The sequence below is a fragment of the Microtus pennsylvanicus genome, chromosome 2 (assembly GCF_037038515.1).
Source record: "Microtus pennsylvanicus isolate mMicPen1 chromosome 2, mMicPen1.hap1, whole genome shotgun sequence".
Classification (NCBI taxonomy): domain Eukaryota; kingdom Metazoa; phylum Chordata; class Mammalia; order Rodentia; family Cricetidae; genus Microtus; species Microtus pennsylvanicus.
Genome location: NC_134580.1, coordinates 29,749,386 through 29,772,073, shown reverse-complemented (window position 1 = coordinate 29,772,073; position 22,688 = coordinate 29,749,386). Strand labels below are relative to the sequence as shown.

Below are 22,688 nucleotides of genomic sequence, written 5' to 3'. Positions count from 1 at the left end.
GCCTCATTCCATAGTGAGATCAAGGCCAGCCTTGACAACACGAAATTCCAAAAAACAAACAAACAAAAAAACCAAAAACACCTGAAAGGCAGAAAACGAAGCACTGTATATTTGGGTGTTGGTGGCACATGCCTTTAATCCCAGCACTCAGGAAGCGGAAGACCAGCCGGGTCTACAAGAACTAGTTCTAGGACTGCCACCAAAGCTACACAGAAACCTTCTCTCAACATACCAAGATGAAGATGAAGAAGAAGAAGAAGGAGGAGGAGGAGGAGGAGGAGGAGGAGGAGGAGGAGGAGGAGGAGGAGGAGGAGGAGGAGGAGGAGACAAAGACGATGAAGAAGAAGAAGCTCTGTATGTACATTTACATTTCCCTAAACATTTACATTTCTAATCACTTATTTTGTATTCCCTGAAACATTCAAACATACGTTATAGACATGGTTCTCCTTGACAGGAATATTGTCTGCAGAGCAGTTTATCAGCCCAATGGCCACAAAGACCGCTCTTACCCTGTAGTTTCTGCTCTGCTGGGGCTCAAACCCAGGGCTGTGGGCATGCAACACAAGCATTCTGCTGTGGAATTCCACCTCCGGCTTTTGTTTTGGGACGGGCTCTTAGGCTGCCATTGAATTTGTGATCCTCCTGCTTGGGCTCCACAGAGCTGGGATTATAGGTATTTATAACTGGCTAGTGCTTTCCTGTTGCTCTGAGAGTCCAAGGGATCATCAGGAAAGGCATGAAAAGGTCTTTCTTCGTAGACCTCCTCTCCAAATCACAGAGATCCACCTGCCTCTGCCTCTCGAGTGCTGGGATTAAAGACATGCATCACCCCTACCCGGCTCTTTCTTTTATGTGGAGACAGAAAAATCTCATAAATCCTAGACTTGTTGAGCTTGCTAATTAGCCAAGGATAACGTCCAATAAATCTCTCTCCCTCCACTACCCCAGTACAAGGACTAGAGCGCACACCATCTCACTTGGCAAAAATTTCTCTCTTTTCAATTTACAGGCAGTAACAGCCATCTTTATTTATTTATTTATTTTGGAGACTATGTAGACCTCGCACTCAAGAGAGCTATCTGACACTGCCTCCTGAATGCTGGGAATAAATGGATGCACCCCTATGTCCAGCCTTCCTTTCGGATTTTTTTTTTGAGACTTAATTTTGTAGCAAAGGGTGACTTGGAACTAAAGATTACCCTGGGGCCTGTGGATTAGCTCAGTGGGCATGGTAGTTTGAAAGCGAAATGTCTTCTATAAATTCATGAATGTAAGTGCTCGGTCTCCAATTGGTGGTGAGGTTTCGGGAGATTATGGAACTTGTGGCACAGGAGCCTCTTAGGGGAAGTATGTCACTGTGGGTGGGCTTAGAGAACTTAAAGCCTTGCCCTCTTTACTTACAGATAACTCTCCCTCTCTGCTTCCTGTGTGTTAGAGATGTGATTTCTCAGACAACAGGCCCTGTATCCAAACAACCAAAAGCTAGATCATTTAACAATGTCATTTTATTTCCAACATAGAAACATATATTGCCATGATTGGGGAAGAAGCAGGGGTTAGCTCCAGTAGAATCGATCAAGGTGGCCTTCTTTTCTCCCTAGTGCAGGGTCTTGGCTTCTGAGAGGCGTCTAGTCCCGTGCTGCAGAGAGGTGAGACATCCAGGTGACCCACAGTGCTAACAAAGCTGGGATCAGCTTGTCAGCCCACCAACTCAATTCTACCCAGCAGTAATAAGATACCCAGCGCTTGGCTTGCTGGGCTCTGCAAACCATCTAGCATCCAGAGAGGACCACCCAGTGTTCTCAGCAGCAGCGTCCTGTCTCGTTCTCCTAGGTCTGGCCAGCAGGATGCTCCTGCAGAGGAGGTCAGATCTTCTACCTGCTTCTTCAACTAACTTTGTACTGCTTCCTCTTTTCCCTTTACCTTATTTGTTTTTTTTATAGACCGACTTCTGTGGGTAGCCCAGGATTCCTGGGACAGCAAGTTCTGCAGTTGTAGATCAAGCTGACGTCACAGAGACCTGCCTGCCTCTGCCTCCCAACTGCTGGGACTAAAGGTCCACAGCGCCCCAGGCTGACCTTGTGTTTCCTTACACTATTTTGACTTAAGTGTGTGCAGATGCACTCACACACTATATGCTTACACTGTGTACGTGTGCAGCGGTGTCCGTAGACACACACACTTGCAAGCTCAAGGTATGTGTGTGTAGCACAGGTGTTCGGTGTCAGATGTCACTTTCGAGTGCCAGGCACATTGTGTTTTAACACAGGCTTTCTCAAGGCCACTGACGTGGAAATGCATCTGCCTCAAAGGTGGCACACACCCACAATCCTGGCATTCAGGAGTCAGAAGCTGGCACATCTCTGTGAGTTCAAGGCCAGCCTGGTCTAGAGAGGAAGGGCCAAACAGAAAAACCCTGTCTCCAAAACAAAAAAATCACAACAACAGAACAAAAACGGAGATTCACCTGTCTCCATCTCCAGGTGCCGGGGTGGCCAGCTTCAGCAAGCCTGCCGGTCCTTTTCCTTGGATTCTGCACATGAACACATACCAAACAAGGTAACTAGACAGCGTACAGACAGACAGTCATTGTCAGGCTTCTTGTGCTTCTGAATCTCACCCAGGGAGTCGATTTCACACTCTTGCTTAGTGCCAATCGTTTCTCTTTATAGATAGCGGGACCAGGAAGAAGCAGCAATGTAGTTTACGAAATTTCTTCAGGGACAACCCCTGGACAGAACATCTATGACAGCTATTTTGTTCTTTTATTAGGATACTGTAGAAATGGAATGAAGTAAAGAAGGATAGAATCACGTCAGATGGGTACAGAGCAGTGGAAGCTTCCCCCGACCCCACCTCTGAGCACACCCAGTCACCCCAATTTGTGGCAGGAATTGAAGCAGGGACCCCAGCAAACCAGGCTCACTAACACGGAACTGGTACAGAAGTGCCACAAGGGGGCAGCACAACATCAGAGTTTCTGATGTGTGGCAGGGCCAGCAGCCTTCCTGCCTTTCTCATTGGCACAGGTGGGGATCTCCATGTTCCCCAAACCTTCCTGTCAGTGCCTCCCACAGGGCCAGCAGGGAGTACTTACCCAACAGATCCTCAGTGCTGTGCACAAGGATGAACTCAATTGGCTCAGGACAATTCCAGATGTGAGTCACAGGAAATAGCCCTGCACATCTGGATGCCAAATTTCTTCTCTCTGTCAGAAAGATCTTTTGATTCACAAGGAATACGTGGTTGGAATGGGCTGCTATGTCACTGTTTTCTCAGATTGGGGCATTAAGATTTGGGGGTAGGTGCTGTTGGTTTTTCAAAAAGAGTGGCATTCCTCCTAGACGGGCCTCCAACTTTCTGTGTTGGAAGAAGGCCTTGACTCTCTGATCCTCTTGTGTCTTCCCCCCAATACCGGGATTCACGGCATGCTCCACCTGGTTTCATTTTATGCTAAAGAAGCCAGGCCCAGAGCCAGTGTGTATGCTAGGCACAGTGAGCATTAGTCCTTTGTTCACTTTCTGTGTTTTAGACAGAGAGCCACCAAAGCCTAGCCTACTGTTCCTCATGGAGGCCAGGCTGGCCTTGAATTTATGGCTAGTCACTAGACTAAACCTCTAGAGTCCTGGGATTATAGGCATACACCTTCACCCTAGCTCTATCATCTAGTTTTAAGACAAATCCACAAACTCCCTAGAACTGTCTAAATGTGAGGGATAGGAGATTGCCCCAAGGGGTGAGGTGACTAAACCTTCAAGCAGTGGGGGTGAGGCTCCATCTTCCTAGTTTAATCAGCCTGAGGTCGGGACATGGGCTGGTTAGGGCTGGTGACTTCCATTTTGTTTCACGCAGGTGCATAGGGAGTTAGTTGCGGGCGACTCGAGGGCTTCTGGTCAGAACATACCTTCAACGCTGCCTGGATACACAGGGGAGAGTCTGAGGACTCTGAGATGATACATGACTGGGACAGCCTGCTCTTCCTCCCCCACAAAGAACACAGCTCACTAGCTTCAGAAGAAGAGTGGCGTCCAGCTACACCCCTTGTGTGTGCAACTTCTAAAGACTCTCAGTCAGAAAAACAGGTCATCTAGAAAGGCTAAAAGAGAGACAGAGAGAGGGAGAGAGAGAGAGAGAGAGAGACAGAGAGAGAGAGAGAGAGAGAGAGAGAGAGAGAGAGAGAGAGAGAGAGAGAGAGAAGAGAGAAAGAGAGAAAGAGAGAAAGAGAGGGGAGAGAGAAATCAGGGTCAATGTGTAAGATCTTCAGTTCCATCAGGAGGTATTTCTCAGCTACAGAGAGAAATACCTAGTCTGAGGCTAGCCTGCCTGAGTTCTAGGTGTGACTCAGTTAGGGTAACTCTTCCTCACCAAGCAGAAACATGGGTTTGGTTTTCAGAACCAAAAAACCAGGCTTGGTGTGGAATTCCTGTAATCCCTACATTTGTACGCAGAGGCAGAAGGATTAAAATATGAAGGATATCCATCCCTACATAGATGATTTAAAAAGTAAAACTTCTAAAATACACTGAGACAAGTTACATACCTATACCACCTACACTCAGTTGGCTGAGGGCAGGAGGATCGACGGTCCTTGGCAGCCGGGACTACATACAGTAAACCGGAGTCCAAACAAGAGGAGAGAAAAAGAAAGGATTCTTCGTTAGAAGGAACCAATAGATATGCCACTATGGGGTTTAAGAGTCATATGCTTTCGCAAAGAAAATAGACGACCATGAGTACAAGGTACCGACAGTCGGCAGTGAGGGGGAACAGACAAGGACAGGGTTGAAGAACTCTACAAAAGGCAAGTGAGTCTTCCTCCCACCTCTGTTGACGATGCCAGCAAGGTGGCTTCTCCAGCTTGAGGGCTGCCAGTAAGGACCCTGCATCACCACCTCTTGCCATCCAGTTTGCCCTTAACAGTCTTAGAGCCAGAGAGGGGCACATGCCACCCATTGCGGCTGAGGAAAGAAAGTGAGAAAGCAGAGGCTGGCTAGATCCTTTGCAAAGCGGGAGGCCGGGGCTAGACGCAGCTTTTCTAGGCTAGGGTGCTAAACACTGAGTTTGGTCTCAACTAACTTCTGTTGTGTGGGGCTTGGGTGAGGCCTAGAACTCCTGATCAGCATGCATCACCTCCCAGGTACTGAAAACAGACACGTGCCACCGTTCCTGGCTTGCTTGCTTCGTTTTTTAATATTTGCTTTTCAAAACAGGGCTTCTCTGTGTAGCCCTGGCTGTACTGGAGCTCACTCTGTAGACCAGGCTGGGAGGGAACTCGGAGATCCACCCGCCCTTGCCTCCCATGTGCTGCACCATCACGACCTGGCTTTACCCGGCTCCTGACTGTTTCTTGAGACAGACCCTCTGTGTGTAATGCTAGCTTGGTATTCCCTATCTCATGCTGGCCGCGAAGCCTACCATTTCCATGCCTCAGTCTCCTGAGTGCTGACATTAAATCTAATCCCCATCGTTAATGGCTAAGTAATGTTTAAGGCAGGCGAGCGAGGGACGAGGCTCAGATATGGAGTTTGTGCCTAGTATGAATGGGCCCTGGATTTCATCACCAGCATTGTATAATATTGGGCTCGGTAGCTGCCATTGGGAGGTAGAAGCAGAAAGATCCGAGTTTAACTGCTGCATAGGATGGTAAGATTCTCCAAAACAAAGCCAGGCAGTGGTGGCTGTGCTCGCCTTCAGTGCTAGCACTCGGGAGGCAGGTGATTTCAGGGCCAGCCTGGTCTAAAAGAGCTAGTTCCAGGACAGCAGGACAGACTCCAAAGCTACAGAGAAACCCTGTCATGAAAAAGAAACAAACAAACAAACAAATTAAAAATGATTCTCCAAAACAAAAGAACATGTGACACCCACTTGTAGTTCCAGACTCAAGAAACTGAGGCTAGACGATGCTGGGACTTAAGAAACCAGCCTGGGTTGGACAGAATGTGGCTGATTCCCCGAGTTATTAGAAATGCTGTCTACAGTTCTAGGTTCACAGTGTGGGGTGGGTTCATTTTCCAGAGTGTGTGTGTGGGGGGGGATACTCCCAGTGGGTGGGGTGAGAGTGACCACTCACCACTGTGGGGCAAAGTCTGGAGGGGCTCGGATAAGCCACACTTCTGTATCTTGAAACCGCAGCGCTCCAAGGAGAAACGAGGGGGATCCGAGTCTGGAGATATCGCCATAAAATTTGGGGGGGCAGGAGAACAGAGTGACACCAGAGGCCGGGGTATCCGCCATCACAACGACCTGCGCTGAATGCTGGGACACATTCTTGAATATAGAAGATACCCAGGATGGTTCTAATGAGGAAGACAGCTGGAGAGATGGACCACCACACCAGTCGCACAGTCTTCTCTGGGTCTCTTGCTGTCACAGTTTGGCAAGGTCTAGGCAGAAAAAACACGAGATGAGATTTTACCAATGTGACTGTGGCATGGATGAGGCAGCTTCCCGGAAGCACACCCCACCCACCTCCAAAAGAAGTGGAAAAGCCTGCTCACCTTTAAAAGGCTGGGAAAAACAGAAGCCTTCTTAAAGAATTTCACTGGCCAGTGCAGATTCAGGCAGACTCAGGCAAGTTGGAGGCAGGAGGCACAGCAGGATGCTGACCCCTCATTAGGTTTTCAGGTTTAACTCTGACACCTACCAGTCCCTCAGTGTGTGGCACATGGTGTTAAGTGCAGGAGCTAGTTGTCACTGATGAGAATGGTGGCCTTGAAGGAACAAGCAGGCAGAGGCAGGAGGTGAGTAGCTGGAAGGCAGAATTGGTGGAGAGGGGGACTCTGCTGCCCTGGGGTCACTCACTCCCCAGCTCAGATTTTCCCAAGCTTTGGGTCTGAGGACTCAAGCAATGGAACCTGCTGGAATTACTTGTGGGGATTCCTGCTAAAGGTTCTTGCGGGAGCCTACCCTCTAGAGGAGTCGGTCCTACAGGGCTGCTTGCAGGACACATTCTCAACCTGGCAACCCAACTTAGGCCAGGCTGACTAGGAATACTCTCCTTGGGGGAGAGAAGTCTCACCCTATGGAGAAGACCGTGTTCTCTGCCAAGAAATGGGGCAAAGGTCAGTCACTACCCAGAGCACCACTTCTGATGTTCCCGCAGGCATGGGGAGAGGGCAAGGCACTATTGTTCCACAAGACAGCCTAGGGCACCTTTGCACCTCAGTCCTCCACACTGAGCTAGACCCTGTGGGAAGCCTACCCTTCCTGCCTGGGATTTTACCTGGAGAGATAGATGTTCTCTGGAGTGGACAGCTCTTCCTCTGCAGGAGGGGCCTGTGGCCAGATGGTGTCCTGGGCATCTGGCATGGGTCCCCAGAGTGGCTGTCTGAATCTCATCCAGACCGATCCCCAACCCGTGGCTCAGAAGCCATGGAGCTGGGGCTCGACCTCTTCGGGGCTTCAGAGAGAAAGGCACAGGAAGGAGACTCTTAGTGACTTCAAAACACACAAGACTTAGTGCACTGCCCAGCAGCGCCCAAGTACCCAACATGTTCCTCCAAGGAATCTTTGCCTCCTTTGGCCTTGCCCCCACCTCTCCCTGCTTGGCTCAGCATCTCTGCTGTCCCCCTGTTGCTCAACAAGCCTGAGGTCACACTTCAGGGGACACCTGGTCTTTCTGAAGGGACAGATTGTTATGCTCACAGTGTGCCATAGTGGACACAGGCATCATTTATCACAAAGGACAGGAGGAAAAGTACAAATCAGATGAAGTGAGAAAGGTGCTCACCTGGTTCTGTGGGTGCCTCTAGGATCCCCTGACTGTGGAGCCTGGTTCTCACGGGAGGCATGGTTACTCTCTGCAGGAGGCAGGCAGCAACATAGGTGTCGGAAGCCATTGACAAGGGTTTTCTTGACCCTCTTCCAGCGGTGACGCCTCTGGTTTTGGGAGGAAGCTGGCCCGGCATCCTGGGGCTGACCATGGCTGATGGCCTCTTCCTGTCTGGTGGTCAGCAGTGTGTCCCCAAGGGAGGAGCCTTTGGGGGTTACACGCAGAGTCATCCCCAGCGAGCTGCAGAGTTTCTCTGCATCACTTGCAGCCTCATTGTGGTCTGCCCCATGAAGGTGGTACAGAGAGCAGGATGTCTGGGCCCTCGCCGTCAGGCTGCCACACAACCCGATCTTCGATGGAGAGAAACTCTTGCTGCTGTCCGGGCTGCTGCTAATGAGGGAATCAGCCACAGGACAGCGCAGGTGGGATAGGTGGGCAAGGCCTGGCTCCATGGGTGTTGTGGGTTTCACCTGGTGATGGCAGCAGTCTCCCCCGGGGGCCTGGTGATGCAGACTCAGGTATGTGGCCATCGCCTGATCAAATTTTTGGACTTCTAGACACTCAATTATTTCTTCACCTGCCATGGTGCCGACAATGCTAGGGCTCAGGGTGCCTGGGAGACTCTGGATGGATGCCCGTGCCTGGCTGTTCCTGATCATGGGGCGCGTCAGGATTTGACTGATGGTGGGCCTCCTGTTGGGGCCGATCATGAAGATTTCCACGATTACGTTGAAAATATCAAGTGGGACATGATGAGGAACGCTGAAGTTTGCAGCCAAAATTTGCTGCTTCAACCCCATAGAAGAGCTCGCTTGGAACGGAAGGTGCCTGGCCACCATGTAGTAGAGGAGCACGCCTAAGTTCCAAACATCGCTGGCATAGCCATCGTATGGCTCCACTCCGAAGAGTTCCGGGGCACAGTAGGCCAGAGTGCCGCAGAAAGTCTTTAGTTTTGTCCCAGGGACAACTCTGACTGCCAGGCCAAAATCACAGAGCTTGGCATTTCCAGAGGCGTCGATCAAGATGTTATTTGCCTTAATGTCCCTGTGGACGATACAGTTGTCGTGGCAGTACTTCACTGCCTGTACTACCTGTCCAAACAGCCTTCGAGCCTCGCACTCCTGTAAGCCTCCCGGTTTGCGAATCTGACGCAAGAGGTCCCCTTTGGAGGCGTAATCCATTATGAGATAAGTCATGTCCCGTGTCTGCACCTCCCGAAGGAACCTGATTATATGCGGATGAACGAGGGATCTCATTATATCAACCTCATTGTGGTTCGGGGCGCAGTCCCCATTCACATTTGCCAGAATCTTCACAGCCACGTAGCTGACAGTGGGCATGTGAAAGGCCAGTTTGACTGTGGCAAAAGTTCCTCGTCCCAGAGTTGTCAGCATTTGATAGATACTGCTAAATGTCTCCTTGTCACAGTAGAGGGTCTCTCTGACCTCCTCCATGGCCAGGTTCTCGCTGAAACACAACGGGAACTTTAAACAAACAGTTTAAATCACACCAATGAGAATGTTTATCACTATGAATTCCTACATTCCAAAGAGAAAAAGAGTCACAGATATTTCAGGCAACCTAACCAGCTACGTAGTGCTCAGGAAGGGAAGGAAGTACCTTCCAAAGCAGTGGACAGCAGAACATAACACAGGTCAGGTTGGCCGGATTCACCCAGAAACTGAGAGAAGAAAACAAAGGGTCGCAGAAGCTACGAGCCACTGATTGGGAAGAGGAATCATCCTCTTACTTGAGCTGAACACGCATTGAGAGACAAGATACTAATAAAATCATATGCATGAGAAGTTGAGGAGACAACAGACACCCTGAAAACAGAGAGTGTCTAGGTGGGGAGATGGCTCAGGAGGTCAGAAGGTTTACTATTCTGGCAGAGGACCTGTGTTTGGTTCTCAGGACCCAGGCCAAGCGGATCAAGTGACTCCAGTTTAGGAGATCCTACACTTCTGCCCTCTGAGGGCATCCAAACACATGCGTGGACGATCTCAAGGGCAAACACAGACACACACACACACACACATGTATACTACAAACACACATTTGAGGTCGCTTAATGTATACTCACATGTACTATATATAATTTTAAAAAGTGATATGTCTTTTTGATTAATTTTCTTTCTATGACCTGGAAAGGCATAAGACGGCAACAGATCCCCTAGGTGCGGCACTTCAAGAAGTTATGTTGTCATGGGATTGCTGTGAGGCAGACCTGGTCTTCTGCAAGAAGAGTCCATGTTCCTAACTACTGGGCTGTCTCTCCAGGCTAACCCATCTCCCAAAGAAATCTGTTTTTGAAAACCCTGAGAGTCCTTCTCATGGACTGGAAAATGTGGATGGAATTGAGAAACTTCTTGATATAAATCCAAGTAAGAAGACATGATGAAGAACAAGATTGAAATATTTATGAGGAAGGAATCTGCATAGGAAAGCCCAGGAGCAGGCAAACCTACTGATGAATCCTCCCAATCTCTTGAAAACAAATGTCAGTGTTCCTCAATACTCCATAAAATAGAAAGGTCCTTAGTAGTTCCAAACTCATTCATGCCCAAACCAGGAAAACACAATGAAGAATAATAGAGGCTATTTCCATGATGAACATAGATGTAAAGTCCTTAATAATACTACTTAATACTTTTCACCAAATTCACATAAGTCAGGCCATACTTCACGGTTAAAATATGCTCCCAAGGATCCTTGCAAGGATAGCTCTACGCATTTAGCCTGACAACACAACACTGAAACAGAATTAAGGGCAAGAGTGCCACAGTCATACAGAAGGACGGCCACAGAGAAGGATGAAACTGTGGGGCTCTCAAGAACATGGTTGTCACCAGAGAAGATCGCTCTACATGGGAAAAGCCAGTCCTTCAAATGTGTCACTTTTCTTCTCTCATATGTGGAACTTGGGAGCAGGAGGAGGTCCTCAACATAAGAGGAGGCTCCTAGGAATGTGGAGGAGGTCGTGTGAGAAGAAAGCATAGCAGCGTGGGTTAATCACATGATCAAGTGCTCAGAATGCATTAGAGATATTCCTGCGATTGCCAGGACTAAATTGTTCCTATGATATGGTACGCCATAACAAGGAAAGGCTTGAAATGAGAAAAGAGAAACAGACCAAAGAACACATAACAAAAGTAAATGAAGAAGTAAAACTAAAGACAGAGGTTGTGGGGAGATGAGTTAGTGTTTAACAGCACCTCCTGCTCTTTCAGAGACCCCTGGTTCGAGGCCCAACACACATGGTGCTCACAATCAATTTTTATTCGAGTTCTAGCTAATCTGTCTTCTTCTTTTGTCCTCCACAGGTATGAGGCTCTTGGTACACACAAAGAAAGAAAACAATATACTCATACACATAAAAGAATAATAAGTTTGGGATGAGTGAAAAGATGCTTTTCTTGCTGGGTCTCTGTCCAAATAGGAAAGTAGATTCGTTGCTTCTTGGCTTCTCTGAGCTAGCAGGTTAGCATCCCAACATCTGACTCCCAAGGTTTTTTTTTTTTGCATATGTTTTTCGAGACAGGGTTTTTCCGTAGCTTTTGGTTCTTGTCCTAGAACTAGCTGTTGTAGACCAGGCTGCCTGAAACTCACAGAGATCCACCTACCTCTGCCTCCCAAGTGCTGGGATTAAAGAGTGCGCCACCACCGCCCGGCTCTGACTCCCAAGACTTTATTGGTAAATAGAAGAAAAGGGCTTAGTTAAAACTTACATTTGGTGATTGTGGCCAAGCTGGTAACAGCGGGACCAGAAATCCCGCTAGGCCTCAGCCTATGTGGTGAGGTGTTGATTGTCAGGCCCTGGGGAGAAGATAGTAATTAAAATCAGGTAGATTCAGGTTAGGCCATTAAACTGACAGAAAAACATGAAAAGTCTCATAAAGGTGAGCACTTGGCTTTTTTTTTATTGGTTTGTCAGGACAGGTTCTCTGTTTAACAATCATGGCTGTCCCTGAACTAGCTCTGTAGACCAGGCTGGCCTCAAAGTCACAGAGGTTCAGCTGCCTCTGCCTACCGATTGCTGGGATTAAAGGCATGCACCGCTGTGGCCCGGCACATGGCAATTATTAAAGCTAGGAAAGTTGAGGCAGGAGGACCAGCAGTTCAGGTCATCTTTGGCTACACAGTGCTCTTGAGGCCAGCCTGTAGTACAGGAGACACTCTCTCACCAAACAAAAAAGCAAAAGCAAACAGAAGGGAAACGAATGCATTTGTCTTGTACATGATTGAGGATCCCAGTGCTTCAAAAGTAACCTTGGCTGTGAGACACAGGGCACGGACTGATAGAGATATGAATAATTTGCATTTTTGTGGATTTTAAGGTCAATTTTGTTATATGTATATGTATTTCTAATCTTGATTAAGGTATTGTGATTGTGTAGTTCATTTAAAAATGTAATGTATATATGTTGTTAATGGATAATCATCAATAATAGTCAAATTTGTAGTCATGTTAGTTAGATTTCCTAGATATATAGAGATACATTTCAATTAGATAGACATTCTTCATATCTTTCAAAGAGTGCAGAATATGGCATTTGATGTTTTAATAACTTAGGGCTTTTCATGACAATGAGACACATCTGCTCCTGGCAGCACCAATCTACTTCAAGAGGAAGATGGGCATCGAAGAGACTCCTCATGGAGTTTGATAGCCATTTCGGCAAGAAACTGCTCTTGCCTGGACTGTTGCATAAACTGGACTGGCCACAAAGAACCCGCAGAAAGAGGACTGCTGAACTTGCCTAAAGGTGATATGATCTTTCAGGGTTCCTGATTCATGAAAGAGTCTGTGAGACATTCTGCAGGACACAACAGATTGTGACTAAACTGCCTTTGAAATTTCCTGCTTCATGGAAATGGCTCTGAATACTATGGGCCTGTAGGCCGAAGATGGATGCCCCAATGGTACAGAGGAACTTTGGGTGACTGTCCAGGCAGCGAGATGTCTCTGTGATTCCTAGAATTTTGTAAGTTGCTTACTTCTCATTTACTTAGGTAATATTATATCCTTCTGGAGTCTTTGATGGAGTTGAATAGATAGATAGTTATAGTTATAGTTTTCCTTAGTTATGATAAAGAATAAAATAGATATCGTACCTGTAGTTCTTCCTTGATTAATGTTTTGTTATATGTAATCTTACTATGTTAAAGTGAAAGCTTTTCTTTTTTGTTTAAACAGGAAAAGGGAAAATGATGGGTGAGAGTCTTCTGTTTTGTGTTGATTTCATTGGTTAAATGAAATTTAATCTTGGCCCTTTAATAGGACAGAAAATTAGTAAGGCAGGGTACACAGAACAAGATGCTTGGAGGAAGAAGCTGAGTCAAGTAGTTGCCAAGATTCTCCCACTCCAGACATACACAGGTTAAGATATTTCCTGGTAAGCCACCTTGTGGTGTTACACAGATTATTAGAAATGGGTTAGATCAATATGTAAGAGCTAGCCAATAAGAGGCTGGAACTAATGGGCCAGTCAGTGTTTAAAAGAATACCGTTTCTGTGTAATTATTTCAGGCACAGCTAGCCGGGTGGCAGGAAGCGGCCCGCCGCTCCTCATCACAATGGACACAAGTGTGTCATGAGTGTGACATCAACACCTGAGGTGGGAGGGTGGCACTCAGCCTTTTTGTGTTCTTGAAGCTATGCTGCCTTCACCTCGCATAAGTAATCAACAGATTTACCCTTTAAATGGACCTCACAGGACCCACCCAGAACCAGCTATGGGGCATAAGCCAAAGAAACTGGATGGAAGTTTACGAAAGTTCAAGCAGGATGATCCCTGTCAATAGAAAGTTCACACCCCTAAGGCATCATATGTGCACACATTATACACTTAGTTACTGGCTAGCAGCTCTTTGTGAGGACAAGGCCAGCCTGGTCTACAAACCAAGGTCCATAACAGCCAGAGCCACACTGAGAGGCTCCATGTCTGGAAAAATAAAGAAAAGATGAGATGAAAGAATTTTCCTCTAGCCCAGGCTTGTGATAATCAAATAAAGGCAGTCCTTGTCAACAAAATGTCCCCCTGTTTTTCCAAAAGGACAGGTATTTGGGGTGGGTCTCTGGAGTGCTGGGCAGAACATCCCAGCACTAGGTAGTGTTGTTCTAAAGCGTGTTCCTTGAGGTCTCTGGCCAGCAGAACTGATCCTTTGCTTCCAAATGATTATTGCCCCCACTCCGTGACTGATAACACATGAGCTTTAGTACTGCAATCGCCCTGCTCCCTGATAGAAAATGAAAATGTCCCACAAAAGGTCAGTTTCAGGCACACAGAAGGACAGAAGATGGTGGAGGGACCTGGTGTGCTATGTCCCACCAAGGAAACTTCCTCTCTTCCTCAAAGAAAGGGTTCTTTTAGACTTTCACTTTTTCTGTTCTTGAATCCTTTTCAGCTGCCCTGTTCCATCATTAGCATCACAAAATGGGATCTAACTCTTACCTCTGGCCCTCTCCAGCCCTGACTTTGAACTGCCAGGAAGATCCTAAGACAACCTCTTTGTAGGAGGCTTTCTGCTAGAGCACAGGCAGACATCCATCTGTGCCCTTCCTTAGGACACCATCCAGTGTGCCTGTCAGTCCTCAGGACAAAAGTCCACATGACTTGGCCTAGACTTGGAAAGTACCTGACTGAGTTATTAAGTGAGAACACCAAGGGACTTGGAAAGGGTGGGCAGGAGGCAGTGAGATCAGGGGAATGTGGTCAAAGCTTTCCATGTGCGTGTAGGTAAATGTCACTGAGAGAATACTCATGTTGTAGAGTCAATGTACACAAATGTTTTAAAATGGTGAATGAAGGAATGAACCCAGAGAAATATTAAAACTAAAGGTTAAAGTAGAGTAAACATCTAATTGATGCAGATGATAAAAATTGCCCCAATTATACCCCAGACCGAGGAAGAAAGAAAGGAAGAAAGGGTTATTTTCAATCCTGGAAACATATACCTCTAAACCCCAAATCTGTGACCTTAGAAGGAAACTCACTGTGTTCAGATTCAACAGCTCATGAATATCCACCAAGTGGGACCAGCTCACTTCTATCTAAATCACTCTTTCAACTGCAGATCTGTCAGGAGCCTCTCTCAACTGTAAGGAGAGGAGGCAGCCTCAGCCAGAGCAGTTAAGAAACAGGGTTCTGTCATTGTGAGGTCAGAGCAAGAAATGGACCAATGATGGCTTGGCTTAGATCACTGGTTTTCTTCACATTCTGTCCCTAAGTACAGGAAGGCTGCCCTGGTCAGTTGGCAGGTAGGGGCCTGGGGAGGCTGGTTACACCCAGTTAGCATTCACTATATCTCCCTTTTTTGTTCATCGTGTCTGTTCTTTCATTCTTTTGTTCTTTTGGGGACCTGACACCCAGCTCCCAATTAAATTATACACAGTAGCTTCTTCTACTTACAATGCCTAGCCTTAGCTTGGCTTGTTCCTTTCCAGTTTTTCTTATCTTTGAATTATTTTGTCCACCTTTCCCTCTGGCTCTGGTCTTTTTAGTTTTTTGTTTTTTTTTTTAAAGCACTCTGTGTATCTTTCTTTGATTATTACTCAGTGTCTGGATAACTGGATAGCTTCCCCTAGCATCCTGCTCTCCTTGTTCTCTTGCTCTTTCTCTGTTCCTTCCTCTACGATTTCTCCTTCCATTTATACTCTCTGTGTGACTGACCAACCTATCCTTTCTCCTGCCTTACGTTTGGCCATTAAAATCTTCATTAGCCCACCAGGTGTTTTAGACAGGCAAAGCATCACAGCTTCACATAGTTCAACAAGTGCAACCTAAACAGAAGTCACACACCTTGAAATAATATTCTACAACACCACATGCCCTATCTTTTCCTTCTGGGTTTATTTACCAGGTTCTCCAACTTTGAAACATGGCGACATGCTAGAGATCAGATTTCAAACACGGGATCTTTCTTTGGGTATTACACATCCAAGCCCTAATAGAAACCCTTTCCACTTTAATAATCACAGTAGTTGGAATCATGTGAATTATAACAGGCTCTGGATGTTGTCCTTCACCATTATGGACACTGTATACTTTTCAGGAGCCATTTTCCCAAAGATGATTGCAGGCACCATTGTCCTAAGAATGTTTGCAGAAAGCCTCACTATCTTGAGAGCTATTTTCTCATGAAAGCTGCCACAAATCCCAACTTTCTTGATAGGAGGGACCATTGTCCCAAGAATGTTTGTAGAGAGCCCCCACATCCTAGCTACCTTGAGAGCTGTTTGTTAAGCAGAGCCACAAAAGTAATGTTTCCACTTACCAGGTGTGCTGACTAGTGACTTTGCTGCCTTGGCAAAGGCCCCCAACCCAATTCAGGTCCCTCATCCAGGGGCTATATAAGCCACTGCCATTATGCTAAAAAATGGAGGCTTTGACAAGAGAATTTGGCTTGGCCTCATTCTTCTCTTGCGCCCATGTTCTTTCAGGTAGCACCTCTCTAGACCCTGGAATAACTGGACCTGCTGAGCAGGTAAATATACTTGCTTTCTCTTCCTGTGAAGAAACATCATGACCAAAAACAACTTGAGGAAGGAAGGTTTACTTCCCTTTCACTTTCCTATCAGAAGCTACCATGAGTGGAAGTCAGGGCAGGAAGTCAAGACCAGAACCTCGAGGCAGGAACCAAAGCAGGTACCATGGAGTAAAGCCACTTACTGACTTGCTCTCCTTTCCTCTCTAAGACAGCTTATTTTATAGATACACCCATGACCTCCAACCCAGGGACATCAGACACTGATTGAAATTCCCCATAGACTTACTTATTAGATAGTTAAGTTCCTTCTTCCTCAGATTACTCCAGCGTGTGTCAAGTTGACATTTCCAACTGGCACACACTGACCCCCATCTATTAGTGGATGGGGAGCATGGTCCACTTCTCACAGACCCTAACATACTGTCATGACTTTTGGCTCATGGAACCCATCACATCCGTCCTCAAAGCAATCAATTCCTTTTGTAGTAGACTCAGATTGATCAGAGTAACATGGTAGCCTCTGATTGACTATGGGATGCTGTGGGAATGCTCTGTTTCCCAGGACACTCCAGGGCAAGTGACTAACTTCTACGGGGCTGAGAAGAATAGACGTTATCACATTTTCTCCATAAGCTCCTCATCCAATTTCCTACCAGACAGAAAACTAGGACCCCAGCAGGCAGTGTGTTGATATGTTCAAAGTGATCAGAGGAAAAAAAATCTATCAGTGGTCCCGGAATCCACACCTCTGAAGGGGGAGGCACATGTGGTTTCTTCAATGAAACCGGATGTTCTGGGCCAAAATTTTAGGGGAAGTAGAGGGGGAAATCCTCCCAAAATAAACCAAATAACCACCAAAATAGTTGAGAATGCAAATGAAAAATTTAGAGCAGACCTCGGAGCTAGGGCAACTCCCAAGTAACTTTTCTGAGTGTTTTTAGACTCCTTTAGCTCTCGTGGCTACTTTGATGATTTAAATTCTGTTTTGTGTCTCTGTCTATGTGGATTCTAAACCCTGGAACAGTTAGTGTTGTTCTAATTCCAGGTCTTTATGATCTCATGCCTCAGAAATACCATCCATTGCCACCTGCATTGAGCCATCTGCTACTGCTAAGGCTCTCATTGTTGTCACCGTCTGACCTCCAGTCCCTCACTGCCACACACCACCTTCTACAAATGTCTCCACTGCCTGTTTGTCCTGCAGTCGAACCCTAGACCAAACCACAAGATCAGCTATCCACTCCCAGTTCTACTTTTTTCAATCATTTATCGTTTTTAGTGAGATATAATTTTCTCCCTTCCCCTCCCATCATCCCCCTCCCCTCTACCCTCTCCTATGACCCCCATGCTCATAGTTTACTCAGGAGTTGTCTTTTCCTACTTACCATGTCCATTAGATCCCTGTGTGTCACTCTTAGGGTCCTCTTTGTTGTCCAGGTTCTTTGGGTTGTGAATGGTTGGATGGGTTTTCTTTGCTTTATGTCCACTCATGAGGGAGTGCATGATATTTGTCTTTCTGGGTCTGGGTTACCTCCTTCAATATGATGCTTTCTACATCCATCCATTTGCCTGCAAATTTCAAGATGTCATTATTTTTTTTTTTTGCTGTGTAGTATTCCATTGTGTAAATGTACCACATTTTCTTTATGTATTTTTCAGTCGAGGGGCATTTAGGTTGTTTCCAGTTTCTGGCTACGAAAAACAATACTGGTATGAACATAGTTGAGCACATGCCCTTGTGGTATGATTGCTCATCCATTGGATATATATATCCAATTAGGAAGGTTGTTTCCTAATTTTTGGAAAAATCACCATACTGATGCTCAAAGTGGCAGTATCAGCTTTCATTCCTACCAGCAATGCAGGAGTGTACCATTTACCCCACCATATATCCTCTCCAGAATATGCTGTCATTGGTGTTTTGATCTTGGCCATTCTGACAGGCATAAGATGTTGTATCAGAGTTATTTACATATGCATTTCTCTGAAGGCTAAGGATGTGACCATTTCCTTAATTGTCTTTCAGCCATTTTAGATTCATCTGTTGAGAGTTCTCTGTTTAGGTCCATACCACATTTTTTACTGGAATGTCTGTATTTCCCACTTTTTCTTCCATGAGGTTCAGTGTGATTGGTGTCATGTTGAGATCTTTGATCCTTCTGGATTTGTGCTTTGTCCATGGCGATAGTTGGACCTATTTCATTCCTCGACATATTGATATTCAGTTATGCCAGCACCATTTGTTGAATATGCTTTCTTTTTTAATATTTTATATATTTTACTTCTTTGTCAAATATCAGGTGTTTGTAGGTGTGTGGATTGATATCCATTCTTTGATTCAGTTCCATTGGTCCTCCTGTGTGCTCTTATGGCAATACCAGACGGTTTCAGTATTGTAGCTCTGTAGTAGAGTTTGAGTCAGGGATTGTGAGGCCTTCAGAAGTTCCTTTATTGTACAGGATTCTTTTGGTTATCGTGGACTTTTTGCTTTTCCATATGAGGTTGAGTATTGTTCTTTTGAGGTCTGTGAAGAATTTTGCTGGGATTTTGATACACGTGGCTTTGAGTATGTAGATTGGTTTTGGTAAGATTGCCATTTTGACTACGTTAATTCTGCCTACCCGAGAGCATGGAACATCTTTCCATCTTCTAGTGTCTTCTTCAAATTCTTCCTTCAAAGATTTAAAGTTCTTGACTCACTGGCCGCTGGTCAACTTGGAGGCAGAGGCCAAAGGGGAAACTTTGTGGACCGCCTATCAATGAGCACCTGAACAGGAGCTGCTGTCCTTGGAACCGGAAGAGATCCGGAAGCGCCTGGAACTACTGAGTGCCAGTTCCATAACCGCTGCCATGATACTGACCCGGGGCCTTCCGGGGGACTTGACCAACCAGGAAGTAGGCTATCGCGATCTTCTGAGCGACTATGAACTCAAGGACAGTTGGTGGACAAATACAAAGGGACAGCTTTCGTGACCCTGCTGGAAGGGGATCAGGCTAAGCTGCCATCAAGGCCTTCCACCAGAGCCGGCTTCGAGAGCCGGAGCTGTCAGTTCAGCTGCAGCCTACAGATGCTCTGTTGTGTGTGGCCAAGCTGCCACCCAGCCTGACCCAGGCACAGTGTGAGGAGCTGGTGCGGCCCTTTGGCAGCCTGGAGCGCTGCTTCGTAGTATACAGCGAGCGCACAGGCCACTCTAAGGGCTATGGCTTGCAGAGTACATTAAGAAAGGCTCGGCTGCCAGGGCAAGGCTGATTTACTGTGCAAACCACTGAGCCCCTAAACACTGTATGTGGATTGCACAGATGCTGGGCCGCTGTCTCCTGCCTTGTTGCACTCTCGGTGCCTCTGTGTGGACCATCTGCCACCTGGCTTCAATGATGTGGATGCCCTGCGCCAGGCACTGTCCGCGGTCGATATGCCCACCTTCTTTCACCTGCCATGTGGCCAGGGTGGGCAGCTGGGGGGCTTTGCAGTACTCGAGTATGAGACAGCAGAGATGGCAGAGGCTGCAGAACAGAGGGCAGGTAGCCTGGCCCTGGGTGGCAGTCACCTTCGTATGTCCTTCTTTGCTCTAGGTCCTCCTGGCCGCAGCATGCTGACAGCACTCATTGCTGCCCAGGCCACGGCACCCAATCGAGGCAAGGGACTCCCGCCTGAGCCAAACGTCCTGCAGCTGTTGGACAATCTGGGCCCATCTACCTCCCTCCAACTGCTGCTCAATCCTCTGCTGCATGAAGTGCCAGTGGCCAGCAGGGCCTTTTGGGTGTGCCCACTCCATGCTACGGCTCAGCAGACCTACCCTGTCCACTGCCCTGCTCCAGTTAGCCCTGCACACCCAGAGTCAGAAGAAACCTGAGATCCTGGGAGACTCTCCTCTGGGTACCTCCAGGCAGGTGCCCAACCTGTCAATTCCCTCCTTGGGAGGTGTCTTCAGATGGTGATGCTGGCTCTGGGACTGAAACCTGCTGAGGGAAGCCACAATCCCTTACTACCACCACTGCTGGGCCCTTCTGGGGTGACCGGGAGCCCATGAGTCTGCATTCCCCAGCATCCCAGCTCATTCCACACCCAGCCCCTGTGGGGCTCTGAGGCCCCAGTTTTTGTTAGAGGCCTCCTGAAGGACAATGTGCCCCTGCCAACCACCCCTGGGGTGTCACTGTTGGTTGAGCCCCCAAAAGGACTACCGCATCTCCCTGAACCCCTACCTGAATCTACATAGCCTGCTTTCATCCAGCAACCTGGAAGGCAAGGAGACCCGAGGCTGGTGAGCATTGTTTAATTTCCATGTGTTTGTGGGCTCTGGAATTAGCATTGCTGTTGAATTCTAATTTTAAGCCATGGAGATCTGATAAGATGCATGGGGTGTTTCAAATGTTTTGTGTCTGTTGTGGTTTGCTTTGTTACCCAGTATGTGCTCAATTTTTGAGAAGGTTCCATGAGGTGCTGAGAAGAAGGTATTTTCTTTTCTGTTTGGATGGAATGTTTTATCGATGTCTGTTGAGTCTATTTGAGTTATCACATCTGCTAGAGCCACTCACAGCTCTAGATCTGCTCTGGAAGGTGACCTTTGACTCTTGTCAGTGCTTTGACCCTGCTTATCTCTCAGGGGTGATGTGAACAGCCTTCTGGGATGGATGGCTGGGACCAAGCCTGCTTTGGTCTCAAGGTAGAGTGGCCTCACAGCAAAACCTGCCTTCAGTCAGGACCAGAAGGGGTTAATCTTAACAAGCCCTGGCTGGAATCTTCTAGGGTGGTTGCACCACTGTAGAGAATTAGACCCTATGGAAATACTGGTCTTTGTTGTGATAGTCAATGGGAGGCTCCCCCAAGGGACTGAAATGGCTGAGAGGTCTAGTCACATTTTGGGTCTTTCCTAGTTAGGTTTCCACTGCTGTGATAAACGCCATGACTGATACCAACTCGGGGAGACTGGGGTTTGTTCTTTACTACACTTCACCATCCATCAATGAGGAAAGCTGAGGTTCAAAGCTGGAGGCAGGAACTGAAGCAGAGACCATGGGTGAAGGCTGCTTATTGGCTTTGTCTCTCTGCCTTTCTACCTTCCTTGTACAACAAAACCACCTGTCCCAGGATCACATTATCCACCATAATGAGACTAGGCTCCCCTGCATGAATTAACAATGAAGAACACACCCTGTAGTCATGTCTGCAGGCCAGTCTGGTGAAGGCAACTCTTTGAGGTTCTGTCTTCCCAGGTGTGTCTACTTAATAACTGAGGCTATTACTGCAAGGTTTTATTCATTTTCGAGAGATGATTTCTTGAAACCCAAATTGACCTCAAATTCAATATTTAACTGAGGATGACCTTGAACTTCTGATCTTCCTGTCTCTGCCTCTCAGGTGTTAGAGTTACAGGCATGTGCCACCGAGGCTGGCTAAGAAATTTTTATTCCTCTTCCCAGATCCATATTATTCCATAATGTAGTGGATTTAACTGTCCTTACTTTAAATCTTTTCTTTTCTTTACGTATCTATTTGTTTCAGTTTATTTATATGCTGGATTACATTGATAGATTTTCGTATGTTGAACCAGCCCTGCATCTCAGGAATGAAGCCTACTTGATCATAATGGATAATTTTTCGGATGTGTTCTTGGATTCGGTTTGCCAGTATTTTGTTGAGGATTTTTGCATCGATATTCATGAGTGAGATCGGCCTGTAATTCTCTTTCCTGGTTGAGTCTTTGTGTGGTTTTGGTATCAGAGTAACTGTAGCTTCATAAAAGGAATTTGGTAATGACCCTTCTGTTTCTATATTGTGAAATACATTAAGGAGTATAGGTATTAGGTCTTCTTGGAAGTTCTGGTAGAATTCCGCATTGAAACCATCTGGTCCTGGGCTTTTTTTGGTAGGGAGGTTTTTGATAACCTCTTCTAATTCTTCGTGACTAACAGGTCTATTTAGATTGTTCACCTGGTCCTGATTTAACTTTGGTAAATGGTATTTATCTAAGAAAGTATCCATTTCCTTTACATTTTCCAGTTTTGTGGCGTATAGGCTTTTGTAGTAAGATCTAATGATTCTCTGAATTTCCTCTGTGTCTGTGGTTATGTCCCCCTTTTCATTTCTGATCTTATTAATTTGCAAATTCTCTCTCTGCCGTTTGATTAGTTTGGATAGGGGTTTGTCAATCTTGTTGATTTTCTCCAGGAACCAGCTTTTTGTTTCACTGATTCTTTGGATTGTTCTCTGTGTTTCTATTTTATTGATTTCAGCCCTCAGTTTGATTATTTCCAGTCTCCTACTCCTCCTAGGTGAGTCTGCTTCTTTTTTTTCTAGAGCTTTCAGGTGGGCTGTTAAGTCTCCAATGTGAGCTTTCTCTGTTTTCTTTAAGTGGGCACTTAGTGCTATGAACTTTCCTCTTAGGACTGCTTTCATAGTGTCCCATAAGTTTGAGTATGTTGT

General features: G+C 46.6%; 1 protein-coding gene and 1 pseudogene across 1 annotated transcript; one reads left to right on the top strand and one right to left on the bottom strand.

Moving 5' to 3' along the window:
- Window positions 1-7,728: 7,728 nt before the first annotated feature.
- On the bottom strand, window positions 7,729-9,235 carry LOC142844123 (sperm motility kinase-like). Its single transcript, XM_075962428.1, has one exon. The coding sequence runs from the start codon at window positions 9,226-9,228 to the stop codon at window positions 7,729-7,731; it is 1,500 nt and encodes a 499-aa protein (XP_075818543.1). The 5' UTR covers window positions 9,229-9,235.
- A 69-nt stretch (window positions 9,236-9,304) lies between these two features.
- LOC142844122 (ribonucleoprotein PTB-binding 1 pseudogene) lies at window positions 9,305-20,530 on the top strand (annotated as a pseudogene).
- The last annotated feature ends 2,158 nt before the right edge of the window (window positions 20,531-22,688 follow it).